This window comes from Hesperophylax consimilis, chromosome 2 (genome assembly GCF_061612785.1).
Source record: "Hesperophylax consimilis isolate HC1 chromosome 2, BYU_Hcon_1.0, whole genome shotgun sequence".
NCBI lineage: Eukaryota > Metazoa > Arthropoda > Insecta > Trichoptera > Limnephilidae > Hesperophylax > Hesperophylax consimilis.
This window is the reverse complement of record NC_142837.1, coordinates 25,307,409-25,334,513: the sequence shown is the minus strand read 5'-3', so window position 1 is coordinate 25,334,513 and position 27,105 is coordinate 25,307,409. Positions and strand designations below refer to the sequence as shown.

The 27,105-nt window shown below is 33.9% G+C and overlaps 1 protein-coding gene across 1 annotated transcript in view; it reads right to left on the bottom strand.

Moving 5' to 3' along the window:
* fuss (SKI family transcriptional corepressor fussel) overlaps positions 1 to 24,980 on the bottom strand; it is a 63,682-nt gene extending 38,702 nt beyond the window's left edge. The window contains exons 1-3 of the mRNA XM_089643628.1: positions 24,888 to 24,980; positions 24,073 to 24,773; positions 23,592 to 23,817 (exon numbers count right to left, since the gene is read on the bottom strand). Coding sequence (XP_089499754.1) covers positions 23,592 to 23,817; positions 24,073 to 24,773; positions 24,888 to 24,980 — 1,020 coding nt within the window. The remainder of the gene's footprint in view (positions 1 to 23,591; positions 23,818 to 24,072; positions 24,774 to 24,887) is intronic.
* Between the last annotated feature and the right edge of the window lie 2,125 nt (positions 24,981 to 27,105).

Genomic DNA, 27,105 nt, shown 5'->3' with positions numbered 1-27,105 from the left:
TAAGTGCCGGGCGTAATCCGCTTTTTCGCTTTTTTGTGTCTCTGCGTAAAATTGTTCAATTCTGTTAACGTCTAGGTCGTTTATCACAAGTGAATTGGATATATGACACAAGATTTGTTAAATAATCCATCTCACTTTCTTTGAACGATTCATTAAATTTTATTTTAAAATGATCTAAGTTTCTTCAAAGCAATGTTAGTGATTGAAAATAAAATGAAATAACTACAAATAACGAGCTTTTGACCGATGTACCTACCCTAATGAAAACAGCAAAGTAAATGAGATTCTAAAAATTTTTTTTCAATAATAATTATAAGATAGGTACAACAACACACGAAGAGAAATGAAAAACTTATTAGTTTCCCAACAAATACAGCCAAAAGGTAGGTACTGAAACAACTTTTTATTAAAGGTAAACATATGTTTACAAGACAAGGTTTTATGCAAAGCACAAAGAATAAAAAAAAATTGAAAAACAATTATTTGCCTGAAACACAAATATAAATTGAAAAAAATCTTTCGAGAAGATTTTTAAATTATATTTGTGTTTCAGGTAGGTACCGACAAAAATCTCTGGTGAATTCAGGGCCGAACAGGCAAATCATTTTAGAAGACTTGTGCACACCGATAGTATCAAACAAGTTTTTAGAACTTGAACATGATTTAAAAAAAATGAACCAAATATTTGTGCAAACATGAAACATGTGGCCGATGAAAAACAAAAAACGATGTGGCCCCGACCAAATGTTTTTGTTTTTGTCCGTTTATAATAAAACTATTACATAATTGGGTTAAAACGATAACATTCCAAATTTGTTTTTAAGTCTAAGAATGTAAGCAATAAAACATTAATTTATTTATCTAAAATCCGTAAGTTGAAAGTCAAATTGGATTCACTAATCCTACAACATCGAATTTCACCACACATTCACAATTTTTTTGCTGCAATGTTTGTTGATGAATTTATTTATTTGTAAATTGGGCTGATCTTTGTAACCCTCCCTTGTTTTTTTAATAAACAACGCATGTAAAAGAAAGAGAGGTTAAACAGGATCTCTCAGCGGGTAGTAACAAATACCGAATGTACGCTATAAAATAGTAATTTATTTTTTGTCGGTCGCACTAAAATCAAATTACGAATAGTAAAAAAAACTTTAAACGAATCATTATGATGAATGTTATATTTGAATTTTCGTGATAATAAGATTCTGATTTTGACTGCTATAATAATTTCAGAAGTCCAAGAATTGCACCTGATAAGTTTCCAACGAAGTTTTATCCTTTTCATTCTGCGAACAAAATACATTTATCGCTGGCACGAACAAAACACCTTTATCATAACGTCCCAGATTTAATGTCATCAATAATTGTAAAAAAAACAATAATCCCAATGTTATTGTCCTTAAGGGAGAGATGATCGGCCCTTCAGGGGGGAGGAGGTCCTAACGCTCGGGACCAAAAGGGACCTAATCTACTTTATTCACCACACGTGGGAGGTGGGAAGTGGGATACACCCTTCAGAGGCTTTATATGCGCACTTTCTTCTATATTCCCATGAAATCTATTTTATTGCACTTTTTAATACAATTAAATATTTATACATTATTCAAATGAATTTAACAATATAACAGCAATTATTTTAAGTTTACGGTGTTCTTAATCAATAAAAGTGTGTGTTATTCGTTATTATTTTTTATTTTACTTTATATTTAATAATGTAATAAAATTATTTTTATGTGTTTTAAAATGTGAAATAGACTAAGGACGTTTGAAATAGACTAATAGACTAAGGACCATTAAAGCATTGTAAATTTTAATTCATTTAGGTACATGCGAATATTTATGTCACATTTATTTTCAAAAATTAAAATAATTTAAAGAAAAGATTAAATTTAATATCAATTCATTTATCATTTTTAAAAACATTACAAAATTCTTCATTTTAATGCATTTGTTAATGAAAATTTTTACATAAATATAGTGGGAATATAGGCTATACTAGTTATAATAGATTTGGCATTTTAAAGACAGCTTCATTGATGCTAAAAATGTCTACATCCGAATCGAGTCAACAGAGTTCGACAGCAAGATTGCTCTCCCCACCGACATGACCATTGGCAAGTTAGTCCTGCAGGCAGTGAGATAGAATAGTCTATGTTGTCGGTGACGTAGATAACCATCGGGAACAAGAAAAGAATACTCTCCATGTTGACCGATTTTGAAGTTTTCAAATCATCCACGAATCAGTCTGAAGAAGTGTGTAATGTACATTGAAGGCACCCCCCCGATATTCCCGGATCACGAATGGAGATGTCGCGCTATAATAGGCAACCGCGCCGGCGCCGCCCAGCATCGCGATGCCGGCGCCGCATCTCCCGACCCTTCACGTTACGTGATATCATATACCACTCCACTTGCCATTAAATTTGTGCATTTCGATACCTTCGATTAATCTGATTTATCATGGACATGCTTTGATGGTTTAAACACGTAGGCCGAGATAGTATGACGCGCAAGGATTGGAATAATAAGTCGGCGACGTCAGGGGAAGACACGGAACGATCAAGTGAATCAAATGCTTGAGTCAATTGACATCATAAATTGATATATAACAGAAGCGTCGACATGAGTGTGAATGAAGAAATGAGTGCGTTTCATTTTCTCTAGCTTTTAGGATGACAAAATGAAACTGTGCAAATTATTATTTTCATTATAAAATAATGTTCGATGGTATATCATCATAAACTAACAAATGTTCGTACATAATACAGAATCATGTAAAATATCTTCCTTTTAATCTTTACTTTAAATCTCGTTTCAACTGAATCTAATTAATAACCAAATACAATTAATAAACAAGTTACATAAAACAAACCTTCCTTGTACCACGTAGTTCCTCTTGTGACGTGAAAACTATAAAGTATTGAACACTTACAGCCCTCGGATAATTCTATCTCTTAACTTGTTTCTCAACTGCTTGCAACTTTGAACGTTACCCGGATTGAAAAGAAATAAATAACACTCATGTCCACCCTTGGGGAAGTATTCGATGGAATTAAACGGTACTTAGTGCTAACATTATAATACAAAGTAATACAAACGTGTTTTTTAACGGGAGCCTAAATCACTATCTTTTAAAGCGCAATTTCGTGACTAAAAAACTCATATTGTGATAGTTAAAATGAAAGTACCTGCCCATTAGAAACGTCAAAGATATTTTATTTCATTTAATTATTAATTATTAGTAGGTCTGTATACTCTAATGCACTAACACTTTTTGTAAACAACTAATATTTTTTTATTAAAAATAATAAAATGTAAGTGTAAAATTTTTTTTTTCTAAATCTGTATCTGAACAATATATAAATAAATTGATAAATTTACAAAATAAATTTTCAATGCCTCGGACCTTTCTATTTTCTAATGTGGATTTGTTAATAGTAAACAAGTCCACTCGAATCGTAACATGTGTACAGCATATAAAGTGGAAAAACTGTAAAATAAATCTCGAATCCAATTACCCTGTTATTATTCCCATCTACTTTGTAGAGAAAAAGTGTTGCCAATCGAATGAAATTGTTTCACCCGTACGTTATAGTACGGAAACCGATTAAAGTTTTCCCGGGAAGAAAAACACATTCTGGTCCCTAAGCGGCCGCTTATTTGTCGCTACATAATTTTACAGGGACGTGTCTCAGATGCGAATGTCTTCAAAGTTTTATACTGTACGACTGCAATGGAAAAAACCCTTTTCAGTTTCAGAAAACATATTATAAACACGAGGGTGGGATAAGTTCAATGGGAACGAGATGATCTTGGATTAAATAGAGATATATATTAAACAACAACATTTATTTGTAAGTATGTGTCCGTACGTTTGAACCTTTGATAAATTTAACTGATTGATATGTTATTTATTTTCAAATAGAGATAAGCAATATAGGTACAAAGTATGTACTAAATAGTTACTTACCTCTAATATATTTTAGCCGCCTATTATAATTCTATATTTAAAACTTTTTTCTTTTAGTGGAGGCTTCACAAGATTCTGTGATTTTGGTCATAAAATAATTATCTTACATTAATGCATAAATCTGATTTTATAAAGCAGCAACAACTTTCGAATTGTAAGCTCTGGTGAAGTGAAATTTGTAAAGTTTTTTGTAATCATAAAATTAACTAGTATGGTGTTTTTTGTACAGTTGAGTGGTTTCGGTTTATCTGTAATTGGTGTCAGTATATTATCAGTTTCTGATCTCTCTATGTTTTTCATCCAGCTTTTTATTTGAAATTTAAATGTTAAAATATTCTTGTGAGTTTTAAATGGGAGTGGGATTCTGTTATAGAATTAAGCACAAAAGTATAAGAAGTTTTTTTCCCAAATGATCGCTGTGGAGATTTAAAGGTCGCGATATTTATTATAGAATCTCCAATAGAACAATGACTAGCCTAACCTAAAACATTAATTAAAACTTGATTATCGGGCCTTAATTTAAAAAGTTAAAAATTTGAAAAAATTAATTGGGTTTCCTACATTTACAATTTTATGACGATTAAACAAAAGTTCAAACTGCAATATGATAGAAGATATGTTTAACTAAACTAAATACAAAAAAAAATACATCAGGGTTTGTTTCAAAAGTCTATTGTTGACTACTAAAGTAGCAAACAAACAAAAATATTATTAAAAAATATTACTACTTTCGCTATATCTAAGGTTATTTAATTCGTTTCATGACAACAGAGAATTGAATAAATAAACACTTAACCATACGTATCTTATCTGATGACTGCTTATTGATTCAATTACATTAAAAATAATGATTGACAACAGCGTACAGTGGCGATACCTATATACGTAGTAATTTACTTAAATGTATCTAATCGCGATAGTATTCCGAGTCGTGTTTACCTCCGAACCCCCAGTAAACACCGCTACAATAAACTAATCATTTCAAGTGACGGATGCGCCTTTATTACGAAATTACAGTTTATTCGGCACGGGGGCAACAGGGCCACACTCAACTTGGGATGAAAGCGCAGTGTAAAATAACAGTCACTCCCCGGAGTAAGAAGGAAAAGCGCAACTTGTAAAGAATGAAATCTACATTTGATTTATAAAACAATAAATATGGAGATTAGAGACTCGTTACAGAGCGGTTGATACTTTCACTGTCGTGGGAGATCACCATTCTAGAAATAGCATAAGCTGTGTTCCGTTTGTTTGGTCCTTCCAAACACCCTTATTTCCTTTCACTCCCCACTCCTTTCAGCTTACAACACACCTGCACCAATTGGGAATACCATAGTCCCACTGGCTGCGAACAGTTGGGACTCTTGTGCGGTGTTCACATAATACAAAAGGTGGTAAGGTTAAAAAAGGCTAAAAACGCTTGTCAATGTTGTAGCCAAACGGTAAAAGCGTCGTTTCAACATCCAGTCGGCGCAGGTTCATTAATCTAAAAGGGCAGATTGTTTCACAGAATTTGAAAAATCCATCAAATTTCAAAGTTGATTTTCATGATCTGTGAAGGATCTATTCAAGTGCTGTTCTTCTATCATTGCTGGCCAGTTGTTTCGCAGAACTGAAATATTAACATAAATTGCATAGAACCTTCACAGAACTTCAACAACATTGAAATTTGATGAGTTGTTCAAATTCTGTGAAACAACCTGTCCTAAGTATTCCACAATTTGGATTACCTACATTATCAGCAGTTTTGTGGATGGAATATTTGGAGAGTTAAAATGTTGATACGTTGGAACCCGGGAATGTAAACCTTAAGTTCACGACCTCAAGACCGACGTTACCTTTACGATTAGAGGTTAAAGTTGTTTTGGGCTCTTGTTGGAACCCGGAAATGTTAATAAAAACACTTCGACAACTCGAAACCAACGTTACTGGAAAGATTGAATTTTTGCCGAGTTGTTTCGGGCTATTGCTGTATCTCGGAAATTTTAAAACACTTAACAGCTTCGAAACCAACGTGACGTGGCACGAGTGCAGTTTCGCTCTGAGTTGTTCCGGGATACATCCTTCAGGCTGAAGATTGCCCTGAGAGGGCACCAAAATAATAAATAAAATATATTAAAATTCCTATCAACGTGTTAATTCTTCCATAAAAAGGGCGATACTGAGAGTATCTTGCACTCGGATAAAAGCATAGTTGGGTAAGCGCATGGGGTCTGGCGCCCCACCCTGTTAAGTATTAGGGTAGATAGTTTATTTTGACGACTGTCAAAAGGTAAAACTGTACAAACAATTCGTTTTAATCATTCTAAAAGGCTATCTACTTCAAAGCCAAATCGGCCCCACTATGCAAAGGCGAACCGTTGTAGGAATTATACTACTCGTATGTAGTAGTAGTAGTTCTGTAAACAGTAGACCTCGCGTCCAAAAAAGTGTTTCATATTTTAAATCAAAAATCATAATTTCTTCTTAAAACATAAGATTTGCGAGTAGGTACTTAAATACCTACCTACTTAATATTAATTAATTGTTCATTAGAACACGACGATTTTACATCTGCAAAATAATCTGAATACTGAACCATTAACCCGCCATACGGGGTATGTCGGCACACCGATCTTTTCATAGATTGTACCGTCTTATATACGAGTAATATGTTTAATATAATGTGTTTTATAATATGATAATGTGTTTACATAAAATGTTTTATAAAAATAGTATACACAATATTCAATAAGTATTTTCCCCAGAATAGTTACTTATGTTCAGAGAAGTGATTTTTATAGGGCCTGCCAGCTACTGCGGCGCACAACAGATAAAAATGGCCAGTTTCTTGAAACCGGAACCGGAACGTAACAAAAATTTTTTTAGACACATGAAAAAATGGTTATAACACTACAGTATTTTGACTAACTGATTAACCTTAATGTATTTTTAGGTAGAGATGATAGAACGCTAAACACCAATTACTTCTGTATTATTGGCCTTCAAGTATTCAATTCAGCTACCATTTTACTGTCGTTCTACTTCGCCTCATTTTCATGCATTAGAGTTGGTGTCAGAGCTCATTTTGGGCGGAGGCGTGCATTCCATATGGACACATAAGCACTGCCTACCCTACCGCAATCACATGAAAATATAAATAATTTTAAAATTTGTACAATTAATTGATAGATTAATCTGCACTTTTAAAAATATGTCGAATCACCCTACCGACCGTCCTTCATGTCAAAAGCAGGAACTAAGTATGCAAAATGACGCAAATGTTATATTCAAGTGATGACTGTGTTCTAAGCACAACAAATCACTGGTGTGCGTAATGTGTGTTTTAGTGAACACTCTAAAAAGCCGTGCCTTTTTGTAACAAACATAGGAATCAGTGACATATGTTGATACCACTATTAATTAGTACATATTTACTTTGAAATGTTATGTTGGCTTTCTTTCATGCGATTGAAAAAACTTTTTACATATCCATTGACTGGTGATATGCATACTTGAAGCAGTTTGACGGCCGGCATAGTCCAGTGGTAACGCATTGGACTGCCATTCCGAAGGTCGCGGGTTCGAACCCGGCGTGCGCAAATAAATTTTATTTGATTAATTTGTGTTATTTCACAATTAATTAATTAAAATAATATATAGTATATTTGCGGCACGTTCCAGAGTGGAAGATACTACCAGTATCGCCCTGGTGTAAGACCACCATTCAGAATTGAAACGTTGCTCCAAATGGCTTTAGCCGTGTTTAGTGACTAGATCTGAATAACCAGGTACTTCCCTACCTTCCTCTTTCCCTTCCCCACTTACCTTCAGCCTCACAACATCCCCCAATTGGGGATGCCATAGTCTCACTGGCTCCAGACGGGAGCAGTTGGGACTCTTGTGAGGTATTCACTATATAAAAAAAAAGTTATTTGGATATTTGGGTGTGAGGTAATTCCAGTCAATACCGGAGGGCTTTTAGATTCTTTTTCGGCTGTCAAGCCCAATTTACATGCATTGTATCTACATACGAGTACATACATACTTCAGCTTTTAAAACAATTCTCATACTTCGTTCATTAAATTACTCGTGTTTATTTCTCAAGAAATCAAACATGTAAGTAATGATTTCTAGGCATTGCGTTAAATTAATTATTTTCACTTTGAAGTGGGCCAAATTTAATCATTAATACAATAAATGTTTCCATTTTCCACGATCTACTTTTAAATTTTTGTAATCAATTTATCGTACAGCACTTTCCGCTTTTTGGCGCTTAACTTTAGGTAGCTTTAAGCTCCGATTAATTTAATTAAGCTCTGTTAAATTATCTGTTTTTTAATAATATTTATGAATAATTTTTGTAAATATATATTGACGTACAAAACTTTTTATGGGAGAGGATGAAATTAAAAATTTATTTATTTTATGAAATTATTTTATTTTGTGAGAACATTAAGTGAAAACTGTTCGTTTAAAAAGTGACTTGGTAACAAATTTTTATTTTTTTTTATCAAAGGAAAACGTACATGTAAGTAATAAGGTTTACAATTTACAATGACAATCTTTAATACTACTCTTCCAGAGAAGCATTCGCTTGTGTTTGGAAGAGGAGTGTACATTATGTTATTGTAGATATACATATAGAATCAAGAGACGTAGGAAAAAAAATTGTTAGTAAAATTTACTACTAGTAGCTAAAATATATAAATAAAAATATGATGTTATTAGTTTCTGGGATAAAGACAATTATTTTTTTATTAATATGTATACTATATTTGGAGAAGAAATTGATTCTTAAGTAGAATATTTACTTTTCATTTTTTGATAATTTATCTTTAAAATATTTTTTAAAAATGCTCAAAGCTTGGCTTTTGCCGTTTATGATTCTGATTTCCTCGGGAAGTTGATTGAAAAAGGTTCTTCCTTGGAATGCATAATAATTTTGTGCAAATGAAGTGTTTAATTTCACCATTACTTCACTTTATTGTATATTTAGGCAGAGTGGATAGAATGTGACATATTTATGTGCTTTATTAACTTTAATACCATGCTTTTCAGAATCTCAATTTGAAAGGCGGGTATATTTAATTGATGACCAACACCTCCGGCACAGTTGCTACGGATGCCCGGATTCAAGAGGTGACTTTTGTAGAGGTCTTGGTGGCGGATGCGTCAGTAATACTGTCACAGACTTAGTGACAGTATTACTAACGCATCCGCCACCAAGACCTCTACAACACCGCCACAGTTGCTACGGATGCCCGGATTCGTGAGGTGACTTTTGTAGAGGTCTTGGTGGCGGATGCGTCAGTAATACAGTCACAGACTTAGTGACAGTATTACTGACGCATCCACCACCAAGACCTCTACTATACCTCCGCCACAGTTGCTACGGATGCCCGGATTCGTGCGGTGACTTTTGTAGAGGTCTTGGTGGTGGATGCGTCAGTAATACTGTCACTAAGTCTGTCTCTCATGGACACACTAACCCCCAGTTTCCTACCCACTCCACGTACCTTTTTTCTTAGCAGAACCTCCTCTCCTTCATTTCCTTAAAAGCATCCCCAAAGATGACAAAGATCTAAAGAGAAATTATTTTTCTCAGAGCCTAAAAAGGTTCTTGAGATGGCCCTATTTAAAAATAACTACGCACTTGATGGTGAAGTGTCTTCCTGGGAGTATCCTGACTTATTCTTTTGTCAATTTTAAAGCAACATAATCTCCTGTAATCCTTTTTCTATAAATGCAGCAGTTATACATATGACAATTTTCAGAACATTTCGCAGAGCTGTGTTCGAGTTATATAATTAAGGGGAATATTAGTCGGTGTTTACTTCCGCGCCCACCGGAAGTGGGGCGGAAACGGGAAGCCTCTCCCGGAAGCTCTCTCACACGGTATTAAGCACACTTCAGCAGTTGGCTAGGAGTAGCAATCAATTGCCAGACGGAGTTTTTCATTTCAGACTAAGTATACATTTAGCAAAAAAATACTACAGCGAAGATAATTACCCGACAACCTGGATGTGATGAACGGGACATATACAATTATTAGTGATCGCAAATTTTCATGGTAGATGAGCAGTCCAAAGCGTCGGGTTCCCACCAGGCGTCGTAGATTCAATCCTCAGCTAGCTAAGTCCTCCATTTGAACAAACAACATGTTCCATCCATAGTGATGATTAGGAGAAAATCACGTTTATGTAGTCATATTATTGGTAACCTGGGAATGTTGGTCTCTCTTTTTGTAAATTTGATTTTCAAAGTAAAACAGGAAATAACTTCGCTCGAACGTTATCATTGAATCCAAGGAACACGGAGAAAACATCCTGATTAAAAATATTGATAAATAATTGATTAAGATTGGAATTTAATTTTTAATTTTAACAGCATCCGTAGTCGAGGAGTAAGGCTGTATACTGACAAGCTGGAGGTTGCGGGTTCAAATCCCGGACTGCGCAAGTAAATTTTATTTGATTAATTTGTGTATTCACTCATGTGAAATAATATATGGTAAATTTGCGGCACGTTCAATGGTGACCAGATTTGAATAGCTAGATACTTCCCCACCTTCCTCTTTCCCATCTCCTTCCCCTCATCCCCTCATCACTACTCATCACCCTCATTCTACAACGCAACATACCCCAATTGGAGATGCCATAGTTTCACTGGCTCCATACCGATGGGAGCAGTTGGAACTCTTGTGGGATTTCCCATTTAAAAATAAATGATAATTCAAAATTTATTCAAATTATTCGAATTACCGTTAAAAATGAGATTGTAGGCCATTAACGAATGTATTATGTGCTATGTCTGTACAGTCTAAAATCAGGGGTAGCTCGTTCCACTCAAAAGTTCCGCTCGCATACGTCGCGTTTCACACACGTGCACCGGTGCTCCGGGGGCAGTGCCGCTAGCTCCTTAGAAGAGGCTCCATTAAAATATCCATAGAACAGACTCAACATGCCCACATTACGTCTGTGCATTAGACATGACAATCAGTCTGTTAACAATCAGACCGACCGCCCTCCTTTGCACAGAATCAAGTAAGTTTATCAAGTATTGTGTTGTTATTAGCTCAGAGGTGGTTCCTGAATTTAATTGTTGGGTTTACTTGAAAAAAAAATGTTTTATTAAAGACTACTCTGGTTTTCACCTATAAAATTTGTAACAAAACCTGATAATCATAACTCAAAATTATAATAATCACTACTACGTAAAGTTATTTTTTCTTAAAGTTTGCATGTAAATTGCGCAATCAGCGATTACATCTGCATCATTAGGAGGTAATTGCAATCGTTAATAATGTAATTAATATTATCGATTGTATCAAATCAGATATCAAAACATACACCATCACGATCTGAAAGAGTAAGTTCTTTCTATAACGATTTTTTTTCAATTTTTTTTACCGATTTTTGGATACATTACGAATTACAATTTCGCAGTTATCTTACTCTATCCAATTTGGGTAAACACTTAAACCATTCATTGGATAACCAACGTCTCTGCCATAGGTCGCCCCAAGTGTTTCGCTACGTTTCGTGACTCAGTAGGGGTGCCAGGATTCATGGGGTGAGGATACATGTAGGTCTGCCCACCTACGCTACCGAATGTAGGACTGGATTTGGAGAGACTGGAAGAGGGAGATCTTGTTACCTCTCCAGCAGGATTCTTGCATCGCAGTGCGAGAGATGAATTACCTACCTACCCACCTCTCATACCTTTTTGCTTCCCATATCTTCCTCTACTTCCTTTCCTTAAAAAAACCACCACACAGCATCCCCAAAGACAACATAGGCGCTAAGTAAAGTAATAATATATATAATACAGACAAAATGACATTGAGCCAGCAGGTAACTTTAAATCATTACAGTAAGTTTTGTAGGTTGGGCGGTCGCGGGGTAATTAGGTAGACAAGTTACGGCGTGTAAACGAGATAAGACAGCTTTTTCTCGGGGTAGTCAAGTGAATATTTTACCATCTGATTAAACTCAACTTTCAGGTTCGTTATTTAAATTCAACCAATTGGCAATGGCTGGCCGGGGAGTGATTAAAAAAAATATACTTAATGGACGCAAAAGAATGAATGATTTTTCTCTAAATAATGGGAAAGATATTTTCCAAAGGTTTTTCTCAAATCTTTCGGACTGAACAACAAAAAATACTGGTTAGATTATTTATGATGAAAGCGGAATTTTATTAAAATTGTAGATTGCAAGAAAAAAATTACGAAACTCATTGTGATCAAAGCAAATATGAACTTTAGTTTATTTATGAAAGGAAAATCAGTTTTGTGTCCCCAAAATTTAGATGGATTTTTGAATACATCTATTTAACCGTCATCAAATAAAATAAGTCGTCCTATTGTTTTTCTTCTATGTTTTCATATGTTCAATCCGAAAAATTATTTCGAAAACGTGTTTTTTAACTCCAGCAAAGCCGGGCAGTCGTAACTCCACGGAGAAAATGAAAATGTAGCTGATTTATTGAAATCCTGTTAAAAACTTGATGGCAATCCATTTCCTGTAAAAATATGAGTCCATTCAGAATATATTGGAATACGTATTCATGCAGGTGTGCTTTTCCCGATAAATATAATGACGAAATGCGACATTTATGACGTATTTATGAACACGTGTTCCACCATCCTCATAGCACATTAATAATACTTTGTAAGATAATATGTCATTCGGCCTGCAGTCCCATTTTTAACAGGATTACAAATAATTTGATCAGATTTTTAATAAATTAATATTTTTTATATCAGGAAGTTTTGGTATCGTTTAAAACAGGTAATTAGAATATTATTAACACGATATTGTATTCTAAAAAAGTTAATTATTAGCAGAAGTCGGGGACGCCCGAGGAAGACTTGGCACGATCAAGTGAATCAGATACTTGAGTCAGGCCATGTCAGAATAATAAAAGAGTAAGTATGAGACGATGTATTAATGTGAATGAGGCAAGAAGTGTGTGCCAATGTACTTATTTTTATACATAAAATTAACTTAGGGATGATGTCTAAGGAACTGAAAAGAAAAATAAATTACAATAACGAGATACACGGACACGGGACGAGAAATTCTAAGCAAATTAGATTGCCAACAAGAAAAAAAACAAGCACCCAAAAATCTCTGATGTACCAGGCCGTTCAACTCTAAAACAAAATCCCGAAGGAAATTGCTGTGATAGAAAATATTAATAAGTTCAAAAATGAATTAAGAAAATATGTCTATCTCAATTATTAATGTTTCTTTTTTTGTGACTTTATTAAAATATTTAAAGAAAGATTATGTTTGCCAAACAATGTACATGTTTATATGTTTATAAAACTATTAGCACACACGAAGATGTGAGCTAACTTAAGATTAATAAATAAAAGACCGAGTTGTTTGGCGGTCCGTCCTCTCTGCCTACCCCTGCGGGGAAATGGCGTGATGGTTAGTTAGTTAGTTAATTATTTTGGTTCGGGATTAAAAGTGTTAAAATCGTAAAGAAATGAATAGGTCGTTTTTTATAATTAAAACAAAACTTAAGTTCTTAAAACTTTTAATTACCTACGAGTTCTCTCAGTTTCTGGGTCTGAATTTTAAATAAGGGGACTACCTTTTCTCGAATAAAAACACCTCCCATGAAAAAAGTTTTAAATCTCCTGTTCTTACGGAGAGAAGTACCTACATACTTTATGACTGTAGTATAATCGCAATCAAGTCACCTCAACAGTCAGAATAAGAAAAGATTATTTTATTTATTTATCGGACAATTTGTATAGCGCCGCTTTTGTAAGATATCACCTCAGGGGCGCTTTACAGTTTATGCAGGTATTACGAAAAATATAAATTAATATTACAAAAACAAAGTGAAGTTAAGTTAAGTAAAATGAAGTACAGGAACAGGTGAAACGAATATAGAAGATGGATACTCTGCAGCAAGAATCCTAGGTGGTGAAGAAACTGGACCAGCTGCTGCATCGAAAGAGTGCACCGCGTCCACCAACGGTGCTAGCACGAGGTTCGTCATCCGTCCAGGTATGTGTCTGCTGCTAATAAACCGCTGACACAATATCCTCTCACAGATACCAGACCTTGGCAGCACCGCTGTGACGTTCGACGAAGATAGAAGATGGAGACTGCTAATATTTTAAATCGAGCCGCTATCAATAACACCCCTTACGTAGATGGCGATAAGGTTTAAATTCCCGTTTAACACACCATCCGCCTGTTTTGATTTATGCAAGAAAAAAACATGTCCAAAAAGTGCCTTTTATTTTATTTTGTGGATGTTAAGGCATAAATATTTAAATTTTTTTCGATCATTTTATAAATAACTTAATTTGCCACATTATACAATAAAATCATAACCGAAAATGGGTTTGTAAGTAGGAGATTTTGAACTTTAAAGCAGTTTTCATAGGCCTTATACATTTTTTTTCTGGGCTTATAAAAAGACTGATCTAAAAAATACTCGATTATTTCAAAGGCCAAAATGTATTCTACTCGCAGTATTTAATTAAAGCATCTGAAACATTTCTAGGCGACCAAATTTTCAAACCAAAAACACATGATTTTGCATTACTACGTATGGCATCGCCTTAAATCTTGCGATACTACAAGAGTTGTGCACTTTATGCAGTTATTTCTAAATATTGAAAAATTTCAAACGTTAACTTTTACTGGTATCAAAAATCCTATCACGCATCAACATACCATCAATAACATTCTTCTAAAAAGAGTCGAGCAAATTAAGGACATTGGTATTATTTTTGATAGTAAATTAACTTTTGATCCTCATATAAATGAAATAAAAAAACAAGGCCTTGAAATTTTGTGGTTTATATTGGGGACGGTGAACGATTTTAAAATAATTAATTCATTTAAATTACAATTCACTGGGTTGGTGAAAACAAATCTAGAGTATAATTCGACAATCTGGGCCCCATTGCATAAGATTAACCAACTAAAGATTGAGAGAGTGCAGCATGAATTTCTGAGATTTATTAATTATAAAGTAGGAATTCCAGTCGAAGTTAATAACACCTTTTTAGTGGACTTATCATCAAGGCGCACAATGACTGATTTAGTTTGCCTTTTCAAAATAGCGAATGGCAGATTGGACGCCTTGGATTTAACAAACCTTATTACTTTGCGTGTACCCCACGCGTAAGACAAGACTAGCGAATGGCAGATTGGACGCCTTGGATTTAACAAACCTTATTACTTTGCGTGTACCCCACGCGTAAGACAAGACTAGCGAATGGCAGATTGGACGCCTTGGATTTAACAAACCTTATTACTTTGCGTGTACCCCACGCGTAAGACAAGACTGACTGCTCTGTATAATGTTCCTTAACCTGCTAATAATTATTTAGAAAATTCGTCAATTCAGAGGCTACACAGACTAGGTATAGTTCAATCGATGTTTACCGGCACCACTCCAAACTAAAAATCAATATAATAGAATATCTGTAACTTATCTACAAAATTGAATTTTTTTACATTCACACTTAATCTTTATATAATTTTTTGTACTTTTTCAATGGTTTTACCAGTTTTTTTTCCTCATTTTCAATCACTGAAACCAACGACATAAAAACAAATTTACCGGCACCACTCCAAACTAAAAATCAATATAATAGAATATCTGTAACTTATCTACAAAATTGAATTTTTTTTACATTCACACTTAATCTTTATATAATTTTTTGTACTTTTTCAATGGTTTTACCAGTTTTTTTTCCTCATTTTATATCACTGAAACCAACGACATAAAAACAAATTTTTACAATATTATACGTATAAAAGGTATCTACACTTCTTCCCACAAAACCGTTGACTTCTGAAATTTTAATTATTGGGTTTTCTTTTTACGTTATATGCTAAAATATTCGTTATCACCAGTAATCGGAACTTTGTAGTACATACAGCCTTTCAGATTTTTCGTTAAATTTTCTTTTGACGAACGATGAAACAACCCAATTTATGGAAAATTGAATCGATTGACGATGTGATGACCATCTCACATGTGAGTTTTTCCAACAACTCGCCCTAAGATATATTCTAAATAAAGGTTTACTAAGAATTATGTACTTTGCCTTCTGTCAATCAATCATAGGTACAATTTAACTTTATGTGATGCGGTGCAACATATAAAAAAACCACACAACCGCTTTACATAACGCAAAAATGAATATGTATTCATAACATAATACTTCTACTGTGCAAGATTGCAAATTAACAAAGGTAATTGAGTAATAATTTAATAAGATAATTTAAGATAACTCTAAATTAAACTGACCCAAATAAAAATAATAGAAAGCTTAGACAAACATCAATTCTTCCAACTCTAAAATGAAAAAAAACAAGGGGGAAATTCAATTATAAATATCTAGAAATATTTTTTTTATATTCAATAGCAGAAAGATTCAGAAATTAAAGAACAATTAAGTTTTTATTTATCTTTAAAAACATATAAATAAACAAATAACGATAGTATAATAATGCACCACTGATGGGGGTTCATCCCAAGTATATTACATTATATAACTTTGTAACATTGTTTTTTTATGTGATGTAACATATTCAAAAAATATATGCAATATTCATTTTAAATGCGTGATATACATACTGTAAGTTATATTGTTCATAATATGTAAAATCACAATAGGATTTATTTTTAATAAATTAAACTAAATAGTGTTTGTCTATCTACTGTCACATCTATCAAGGACCTTAAGATCACTTAGGACTGTAAACTTTCTTTCCGTGATCACATTAATAACATCGTTAACAAATCACTTGAACTATTCGGAATCATTCATAGAAAAACCTCTGACTTCAAACATATAAGTACACTTAAAAGTCTATACTGCTCGATGGTTTGCCCTCGCCTTGAATTTGCTAGTGTCATTTGATCTTCTTTCTATGCTGCCCACATAAATTCAACAAACTTCAAACATTTCTTCGTTGGAAATACGTAGAAAAGACTCTGAACTTATTTGTATATTTTAACTGTCAACAGTATTACTGACACACCTACTTTGTTGCGGCTTATCCAGTTCAACGTCCCTTCCCGTACACTCCGAAATAAAGAATTTCTGTTCCTCAATCTGCATTCCACTAAGTATGGTTTCCATTCTCATTTGTCCAGAATGGCGAGACTTGTCAACTCATCGTCAAGTCAAAGCATTGAATTTTTGGTGTAAGCCCGAATGAATTTCGACAGTCGATACGTGTGTAATTTTTAAAAGCCCTTTAAACCTTCTTCATGCATTGTAATTGTAATTTTCTTGTAACACTTTTAATTGTCTTCCATCTGTACTTTTTATATTATATGTACATTGTCATTGCTAATCATTTATATATGCTCTGCTTTCACTGCCATCTCTGTTTCTTATTCATGTAAAAAATATTATATTGTTAATGGACTATTTGTCTGTAAATAAATGAATAAATAATGAGAAATATAATCACACGTAGTATTGTAGCTTTAGAGACAAGTTTTGGGGAGAAATACCCATTATTAAATAATATTAAGCCAAAAATTAAAACACATTAACGATTTTCCAAAAACTTCCCCGGTTTAATACAATTCGTTTTGTCTGGATAATTAATTTTATACTTTCTGTTATCATTTTACAATTAAATGACACTGTTAATTGTTATTTTTGTTTAAGTTGTGTCGAGGATGTGCTTGTTATTATGCTTACCGTTGTATACCGTGACATCCAATTGTTGTGTATAGTATATTTGTACCGTGGATATTAAATAAATAAATAAAGTCGAATAATAAAAGCAAAATCCTTCCGTCGGCTTAATTAAAATGAAGAGTTTTAAATTATAATTTCTTTCAGCATCTATTCGTGCCTCAGCCGTAGAAAGAATAATATTTTTTACAAGTAATTATTGGAACACAGCAAAGAGTTTCGAGTACAACATATTTCATAATTATTTCTTTAAACGTTGAAATAGAATTCTTGGTAAACAGGCAAAGTTACTCGCTTTAAGCACTAAGACTTTCAAACACTGAATAGAAAATCCCTATAATTTGATCTAAACAGATTTGAAAGAGAATCGAAGTGCCTAATTTACATAGAAGATCTTTCAAGTCTTGGCCGCATACATTTCAGAGAAATTGATGTCTGCTCAAGTGTGGTAGATAAAAATGTGTAGTTCTGACTTTTAGCAGACCTTTTAATCTCTCCTACCACAGGTACCCTATGCTCAGTCATAATCTTAACTCTTGCAGGCCAAGATGCCAAACAAAACGTCTGTAACCAAGTGGGTCTTCCGACGACCCCGTGCATTTTTCTGTCTTATGGGTTTTAAACTATAGAAATCCCAATTATTCAGTCAATTATTAATGGTAACTTATGTATTTGCATAGTAATACGTAAAATACTTAAATGATATGTCAAGTATTTAAGCTAATATAAGGAGGATAGTAATTTTTGGTACTATCTATTCCCCCACTTGGCTGCGGTATAGTTAAACGGGTTTCAACGATAACTCTTTTTTTATGTGAAACCGTACAAGAGTCGCAACTGCTCCCAACCATCTAGAGCCAGTGACACTGGCTGAGACTAATAGTGGCTTCACGTGCACATAGCATTCAAGTGGCATCCCCAGTTGGGGTATGTTGTGTGGCTGAAGGTAGTGGGTGGGGGAAGGAGGTGGGAGGAGGAACGTGAGGAAGTATCTAGTTATTCAGATCAGTTCACCAAACACGACCAGTGAAAGTATAGATACGAAGAGATCTATGAATTATGTGTGAAAGTAATCTAACATTTCGTGTTCGTATCGAAAGGAAGTGCCAGTCGGCTCTAAATATGTTAGGCTTTGTTCTCAGAGTTCCGGCGGATTTTTTCGGGATTATTTAGGGAGATTTTTATAATTCTAATAAGTAATACTACTGATATGTCTATACAAGGGAGTGCGGCCACCATCCGTAGTTCTGCCTGAGGTACTTTCTCTGCACAAGCTCGGACTTCACTCCTTGCAGAGTAGAAGGGAGGAGTTTGCTGCCACATACTTATTCAGACTACAGCGAGGCTATATCGAGAACTAAGCTATTGTGGAGCGCGTTCCTGGTGACTATCTTAGACAGCATCATCATAGATTATTCTATATTCCTACCTGTAAGACCAACCTACCAATGGTTCCCCCAGTGGGAAGGAGTATAATATAGCTCCTGAATCAAATATCTTCCGATATCGATATTTTTGCGTCAGTGAGGAGAGATTCAAAGGGGAAATCGTATTGCTTCTTTAAATAATCTATACTCATCGACGCAATCTTCACCACTGCATGATTTAAAAATAAATAGCTTTTGAATACAAGAATGCGTCGTATAAGCGATCCGTGTTCATAGTTTCATACGTTTCATCAATTTCACGAGAAGCAAGTTAAAAAATACGCCCACAACACCATTCTATCGGTTTATCTCTTCAGAGCTTTGAAAGCTTTGAGACGTTGGCGTATGAAGGCAGTATAGAATAGTAGAGTTAAGTACAGTACAAGGGCAGGTACCTACCCAGGTGGGGGGGTTGGGCGCCTCATTAGCGAGGCGTAATCACCGCGTTGCGCCAGCAAAGCCTCTTTGAAATGTCGACATGAAAACACAGGTAATTGGTCCTAAGGAAGTTTCGAGAAAAGCTGCGCCGCCGTTCACGTTGAAGATGAATAAGCTGTGATTACTGATTACACACTACTCAACACAAAATATAACGATTCGCCTTTCAGACAAACTGAGTAATTATGTATCGAACGGGGATTATTAACCTTACGAGTTGTGTATACATGTACCTATGATTTGTTGATTTTTTTAGAAAAGAAAGAAACCTTCACACTTTGTGTTTTATAATGTCACGTGTTAATAATAATTGACTGAGCCTAGCGAAGTCCTATTTTGACTCGAGCACTTTGCTTTTCATCTGTCAGTAAATTTCTTTGTTTGTTCCGGTCAATCCTGTCAAGATGGTAGCCGTGTTTAATACGTTATATAAAATATATTTATTTAGAGTCTACACTCCTTGCAAAATCAGTGTAAAATATTGTTCCGGCGCGGGAAGTAGGAAGTGCCTTAATAAATTAGTAAGTAAATATCAGTGCCACTATGAAAAAAAGATTTTTCCAATACTAATTTACCTTTAAGCTATTTCAAAAGATTTTTTTAATGAGGCTTATTCAAAATAATATCAGTTAGAATATATAGCCACATATTATTTATTTTTACTATACACCCATACGGGGATTTTACAAATATTTTATATACATGATATTTTAGTGGAACAGTACATAACCATGAAGTAAAATTTGCTATTAAAATTACATAGAACCAATGCAGAATTACAGTATTATGTAAAATAATAATATCGTTAATACTTTTATTATTGTTATTGAAGTATATTATTATAGCCTTCTTATAACCATATTCCATGTATTTAAACACATCGACTATTTCTGAGAAGGTATTGATAACTGCATGCAATCAAGGTATAGCAATTACTCAGTCCTGATTGTCGCAATTAAAAATAATTTTCACTCGAGTAGTTACAGTTGGTATGAAGGTGATTAGCCACAATAAATCAGGGCAGTCTATAATTCCATTAATAATTTAAAAAATAGGAGTCAAATTGGAAGCAATACTTATATCTGGGGTTTTTAATAATTGTAATTTTCATTAAGTGGTTGTAATTTATAGTTTATGTAAGTACACCGGTTTATATTTAATATATCTTAGAAATTAATTTTTTCAATGGAATTGGAGCGGATTTTAATACGAGGGGACCAGGGTATCTATTCCCCAGTCTCGATCGCTCGCAATTTCCGCCGAAAGTACATACACTGGTAGAGTTGGCAGTATGTTGATGTACACCTGTCGTATCGTTTTAAAATCATCAGTGTAACCCTATTACTCTTTAGGAACGGAGAAAAAAATTTACATATGGTTTCTGTATGATTGAGAACTGCCTTATTGAATGACTTATTTTGTACTTAATATTTCAAAACAAAATACTCACAACACACTTTTCTCGGACGTATCTGAAAATATTACAATACCCAATTTTTTTTTAAATAAATAAATAGCAAAATATATTATTTCCAATGAAATATCAACACACGGTCACCCTACATGTTTACTACATTACTGAATTAGCTTCGTTCATACCCTGCATAGTAAGTACCCATCATTGAAACATTATTGTTCTTCAATATATTACTTTGTGTTATTTTTATTATTTTACAAAGCTGTGCCCCGTCATCCACTGCTGTGACTCAGTCTGTCTGTGAAGATACAGAAACAATGGAGTGTGTTGCTTTTACGTCCAACCGATGGCGCAGTTAAAAAAGCATAAAGGTATATATAAATAAACACGTATTCAAATGCAACATTGTGTCAAAATTTCAAAGCAATCGTTGAAGAACTTTCGGATATTTAAGATTTTGAACAAACGAACATTTACATTTTTATTTATATAGAAGATATTTACTTATTTATTATTACACGCCCTAATGGGTTTTTAAAAACTACAAAGTTTAATAGTAGAGTATCACAGTTATTATAAATTCTACCAAATTAAAACAATAAAGGAAACATAATACAACGAAAAAAGAAAAAATATTAAATGTTACAACAAAAGCATATAATAAAATAAGATACATTAGTAAAAATGATAAGAAGTCTCACATAAATAGATATTCAAAATAAAAATAAAAAAATTTATTGTGCGGAAATTATAGATGTCTATTTGTGTCTCGATATATAAAAGAATTGAAATAAACAATATTTTTACTGTTTATTTTTAAGATGTAATATATCTCCCAGATCAGAGTATTTATTTCCGAGACTGTGAAGTCTTAGAATCGGGGAATTTTGATAAGACAGTGTCCTGGTGTTGTAAAAATAAAAGGGTAGTAAATTATATACTTCAATACAGGCTAGTCCTAGTGAGGTTAAAAATTAAAATGCAAACAATGATATGTACTATATAAAGAAAGAATAAATACATTAATTAATTCAACTTAATTCCACTCTGAATTGAACTTTATGAGGATTTTACGAGAATCAAGCTAAATGTAATTATTTAATACACTGGTAGTATCCAATAAAATTATGTTAAATGATACCCACATCTAATATTCTTGCTTCTGCTTCATGGTATCGAATTACAAGAAAAAGTTCTTCCCCTAAATGATAATTACATTTTCGTTGATTATATATTCCGGAGCTGACGTGGTTCCCGTACAAAATTTCTCATTAAAACAACGTTTTCTGGTAAGATTATTGCCATTGAAAAAATAGTGTATTTTATTGTTTATTCTTAACAATGGGATATTATCTCAAAACCATCTGTATGACTATTTGCAGAGCTTAAGGCGATGCTATACGTAGTAACGTAAAATCATGTGTTTATGATTTGAAAATTTGATCGTCTAGAAATTTTTTAGATGCTTTAATTAAATACTGCGAGTAGAATACATCTTGGCCTTTGAAATAATCGAGTATTTTTTAGAATAGTTTTTTTATAAGCCCAGAAAAAAAATAATGTATAAGGCCTATAAAAACGGCTTTAAAGTTCAAAATCTCCTACTTACGAACCCATTATCGTTTATGATTTTATTTTATAATGTGGAAAATTAAGTTATTTATAAAATGATCGAAAAAAAATTAATATTTATGCCTGAATATCCACAAAATAAAATAAAAGGCACTTTTTGGCCATGTTTTTTTCTTGCACAAATCAAAACAGGCGGATGGTGTTAAGCGAGAATTTAAACCTTATCGCAATCTACGTAAGGGTTGTTATTGATTGCGGCTCAATTTAAAATACTACACGACGTAGTGCATCGCTTTAATTAATTTGTGGATTTTTTCAACATTATAAGAAGAAATTTGATTATAGTATTAAATGTACCTTCACATTAACTTTGGTATGATTGAATTGTGTAAAGAATTAAGTTAAGTTTAGGGTTGATTTAAATAGGGCAACCGGTTTGATACATTGGGGTAGCATGAAACTGTATTATTTATGATTGATACGTTTTTAAAAGCGAAGGAAAAGTCAGTGGGGTAGAAATTAAACTAGTAGTTTTGTGAAAAGTTAGTAGACCTCACGTCAAAAAATATGTTTAAAATTTTATCTTATTTAATAAATCAAAAATCAAAAAATTTCCTCCGATAAGATTTGAAAATAGGTACTAAAAAATCCATTTAATCGCATAAACCATATATTTTATGTAATTTTTTTTCAAAAGAAATTTACATTTGATGATACATTTTGAATTTTATTTCAACTGCCATGCTAGGGATGCCCCTGTGTTATGGCGGGACACGTTTATTTTATTTTAGATTAGGATTTTACAATTTTTCCATACAAACGTCACTATTTCAATATTGATAAATGCGAATAGGAAAGTAAATCAAATAAGCACGCCGATTTCATATATGAAAAATAATTTTTACTGATTCATAAAAACGGCGACCATCTTGAAGCGGAAACGGAACATACAAACAAATTTACTGGCAGACGAAAAGCAGAACTGTCGAGTTAAAACTGAACTTCGCAACGCTCGGTATATAACTAGAAACAACCAACCTAATAATATAATATTTTATTTATGATAAGGTTGTACTCACACTGTCTATCCGCTGAGGAGAGCTCCAAACTGGCCTTGGAGATACAGTTCCCCTTCTGAGATTCAGTTCCTCTTCTTCTGTCGTCTCAATATCCACCGTCTCGTCATCCGTTAGATCTTCAGATCCTCGCAATCCAATGCCAGCCTCCGCTAATCCACCCGCTTGCACTGGTCGGAATGCTGACTGATGAAACGCTGGCTTGGTCTCTTGAATCGCACTTGCATTTCTGTGAAATGAAATCAAAGACGATTCTGCAGCGGTATGTCCGAAAAATAGAGGAGATCCTCGTTTTAACCACGGTAAAGTATATGGAGAAAACGGAAACTGATGCTGTTTTGCAGCATGGCTTTGATGCCAAACATAGTCCATCACCAAACTCCTTGACAAAGGTAGATTGATCTCTGGATATGGTGGCACTCTTGGAGAAGGAGCTGATAGTGCTGGCGATGGACTAGTAACGGGAAAGTTCAATGTCGACGACCCTGTAGGAGTAGGACTCTCATTATTTATCTTTGCTTGCTTAGGGGGAGTCACCCTTGAGTTATTTTCTGAAGGTCCTACCGAAGAAGCCATCAGCCTCTTTCTGGTGCCACCATTAAACATGGCTTTAACATCTTCCCAGGCGTGTATTATCTCATCAGGAGGATTACCACTCAACTTCATGTGCCTTCTCCAGGAGTTGAAGTTTGCCGCATCGGGCTGGATGTATTTATCCCCGGGACCAGTCCGATGGGAGTGGAAGATGAATTTATTCGGAGAGAAGAACAAACCGCAGAACGTGCATTTGATGCATTTCGCTCTCGAAGAATTGTATCTCGAAGGAAGGAATGCTCCTCTGCATCCCCATGCACATTCATGATGCACAGAAAATGCAAAGTCGTCTGGGAGTCTTGGCGGAGCATTGTCTCCCAAGAAAGACTTGCAGAGTCTCTCTGCCTCTCTTCTAGTGATCATCCCGCATCTCCTGGAGGAAACTGGCATGGCTCCCGCTCTCCTGAGGATCTCTAGTTGAACTGGGGTGCATTGCACGCACGTTATACCGAGAGCTACGCGTCTGTTATGGATTTCATTATAACTGAACTGTTTGAGGAGTGTGTTGGATATTTGTGCGAGGCAAAGACGTTCTTGAGAGTCGATAACGAGGGAAACTATTGGGACACCGTAAAGCAGGACAGTTCCAACCTGAAATATAAACAAAAATTCCTTGGTTAATGAAGGTTACTAAAAAGGGCACACATTTGTCATAAGAAAAGGCCCCTTCTTCATGATTTTGATTCTTTATATTTTGTTATCTACCTGATTAGGTTTTGAAGCAAAGTGCTGATTTGCTGCTAGATGGGGCCCTTTTTGATCTCTGGGCTTGTGCGACTGAACCACGGATCCCTCCATTCTGCTGAAATAAAATATAACATTAATTTATCCCCCTTGTTGATTTTTCAAAAGACCTAATCTTTTCTATTTATGCACGAAGAATTTTCCTTAAACTCTAAAATTCGACATTTATTCTCAATCAAAGTCAAATTTATTTCAATTTGAGCTCCATAAATAATTAAAATTCCAGAATACTTAATCAAAAGCAAGGTGCTTACTTTGTTTAACAAATTACTTAAACATAAGTATGATTGAATCGTCGGTAAATTTGTAATGAGGATTAACGGATTCCAACGACAATTACTATTGACATTGATTTAAACTTCTCCTTGCTCCGGGATCGAGTATCACTCGTGATCCTGAAACAATGCTGGATTCAAGTTACTCGTCTACGCTTTACTTAATGTTAAGATTGGATCAGGAATTACTTCTTCCGAATAGTTTTCTTATTTATATGACGCGATCGTGTTACGTTTTCACGTTATTTAATTAAGTAACTTGATATATTGATGTTTCTTAATATAAGCTGCCAAGTACATATTATTATTGTTCACGGTAAAATTACAATGCAAAATATTTCACTCAGACTAATTAAGTAACTGTTTTATCGTTATTCTGAAATCATAAACAGTAAAATATAAGTAACCCTGGTGTGATTTGAGATTTTTACGGTCAAAAGAATTATGGTGATTTGTTTTTAGGGTATTATCCCGTATTTGTCCTGTCCTGCTGTTATTGTTATTCTAAGTTTTGTCATCACTATGTATAAACAATATATTAAGGGTTATAATATTAGATCTGTATTGGGTAAGGCACACTGTAGGAATAATTTTAAGAACCACTAATACTGAATTACCATTTTTAAGTTTGTTATAGTTAAGCGCTTTTGAAGTGAAATGACACTAAACTGCGCTATATAAATGATATGTTTTTATTATTATTATTATTGCGCTACCATTTTCTTTAGCCAACGTTTTGGACAGCATTGCAGTGTCCATCATGGGCAGATGTGTAATTGAGATGTGAATTATAAGTATCCCTATTTAACCCCAAAGTAAGTATTCGACATAACTCTAAAATCTAAACTGCGCCTAGTTCATTTTTTTAATGGTAAAATTATAATGAAATCAGAGAAGCCTTACAAATTACTTACACCAAACAAAAATAAAGACAATACCAATCAATAAGTAGGTACTTTTCGTAATTTTTAATATTGTAATATCAGACAATTTCCATAAATTTATTTAAATACCAGTGAGTGTCTCTCAAACTTAAATACACATAAAATAATAATAAATCATTGGTAGCTATAAAATTAGAGTGCAAAAATTGTTAGAGGAAATTGTAAAAAAATTCATAATTTCATAATCAACTCAAAGCAAACGTACCTAAGTAAATTCGGAAATCTTAAAAATACAATTGTCAATGTTAATAATAATGTATAATATCATCATTATAAAGGGTTTTCCAATTAGAGGTGTTATTTTGAATATTAATTAAGGAATTAATAATTTTTTATGGACGGAATTGGATGGTATTGCTGGACGACGTTTACTTTCAACAAGATGGCGCTACGTGCCACACAAGCAACGAAACCATTGATCTTTTACAGGAAAAGTTTCAGGACAATTGGCCACGGAAATCTTGTGATTTAACACCTTGCGACTTCTTCCTGAAATAAAAGATCTACGCCAACAGCTCAGCGTCGATTCAAGACCTCAAAGATGGAATTCGTGAGGCTATCGAGAACATTAGGCAGCCACTTTGCGATTTGGTTATGGAAAATTTCATGAAAAGGATATGGTCCTGTAGGCGAGGTCGTGGTGGTCATTTGAATAAAGTTATTTTTCACTATTAACGGCATACCTTTTTTTTATAATGAAATAAACATTTGATCATTTATATTAAAACAATGGCATTTTTCTTTGAATATCAAAATAACACCTCTTATTGGAAAACCTGTACATTCATTTCATTCAATCACTATTAAATATGGTTTTAATAAATGGCAGCAAATTATATTATTAAGATATTTACGTACAAGATTACCTACGTGGAACAAAATCTACCTACCCAGCTTCTTTCGCAACATATTATATTTTTAAAGGGGTAATTAAAGTAATGATAATGTCGTGGGCCTTGC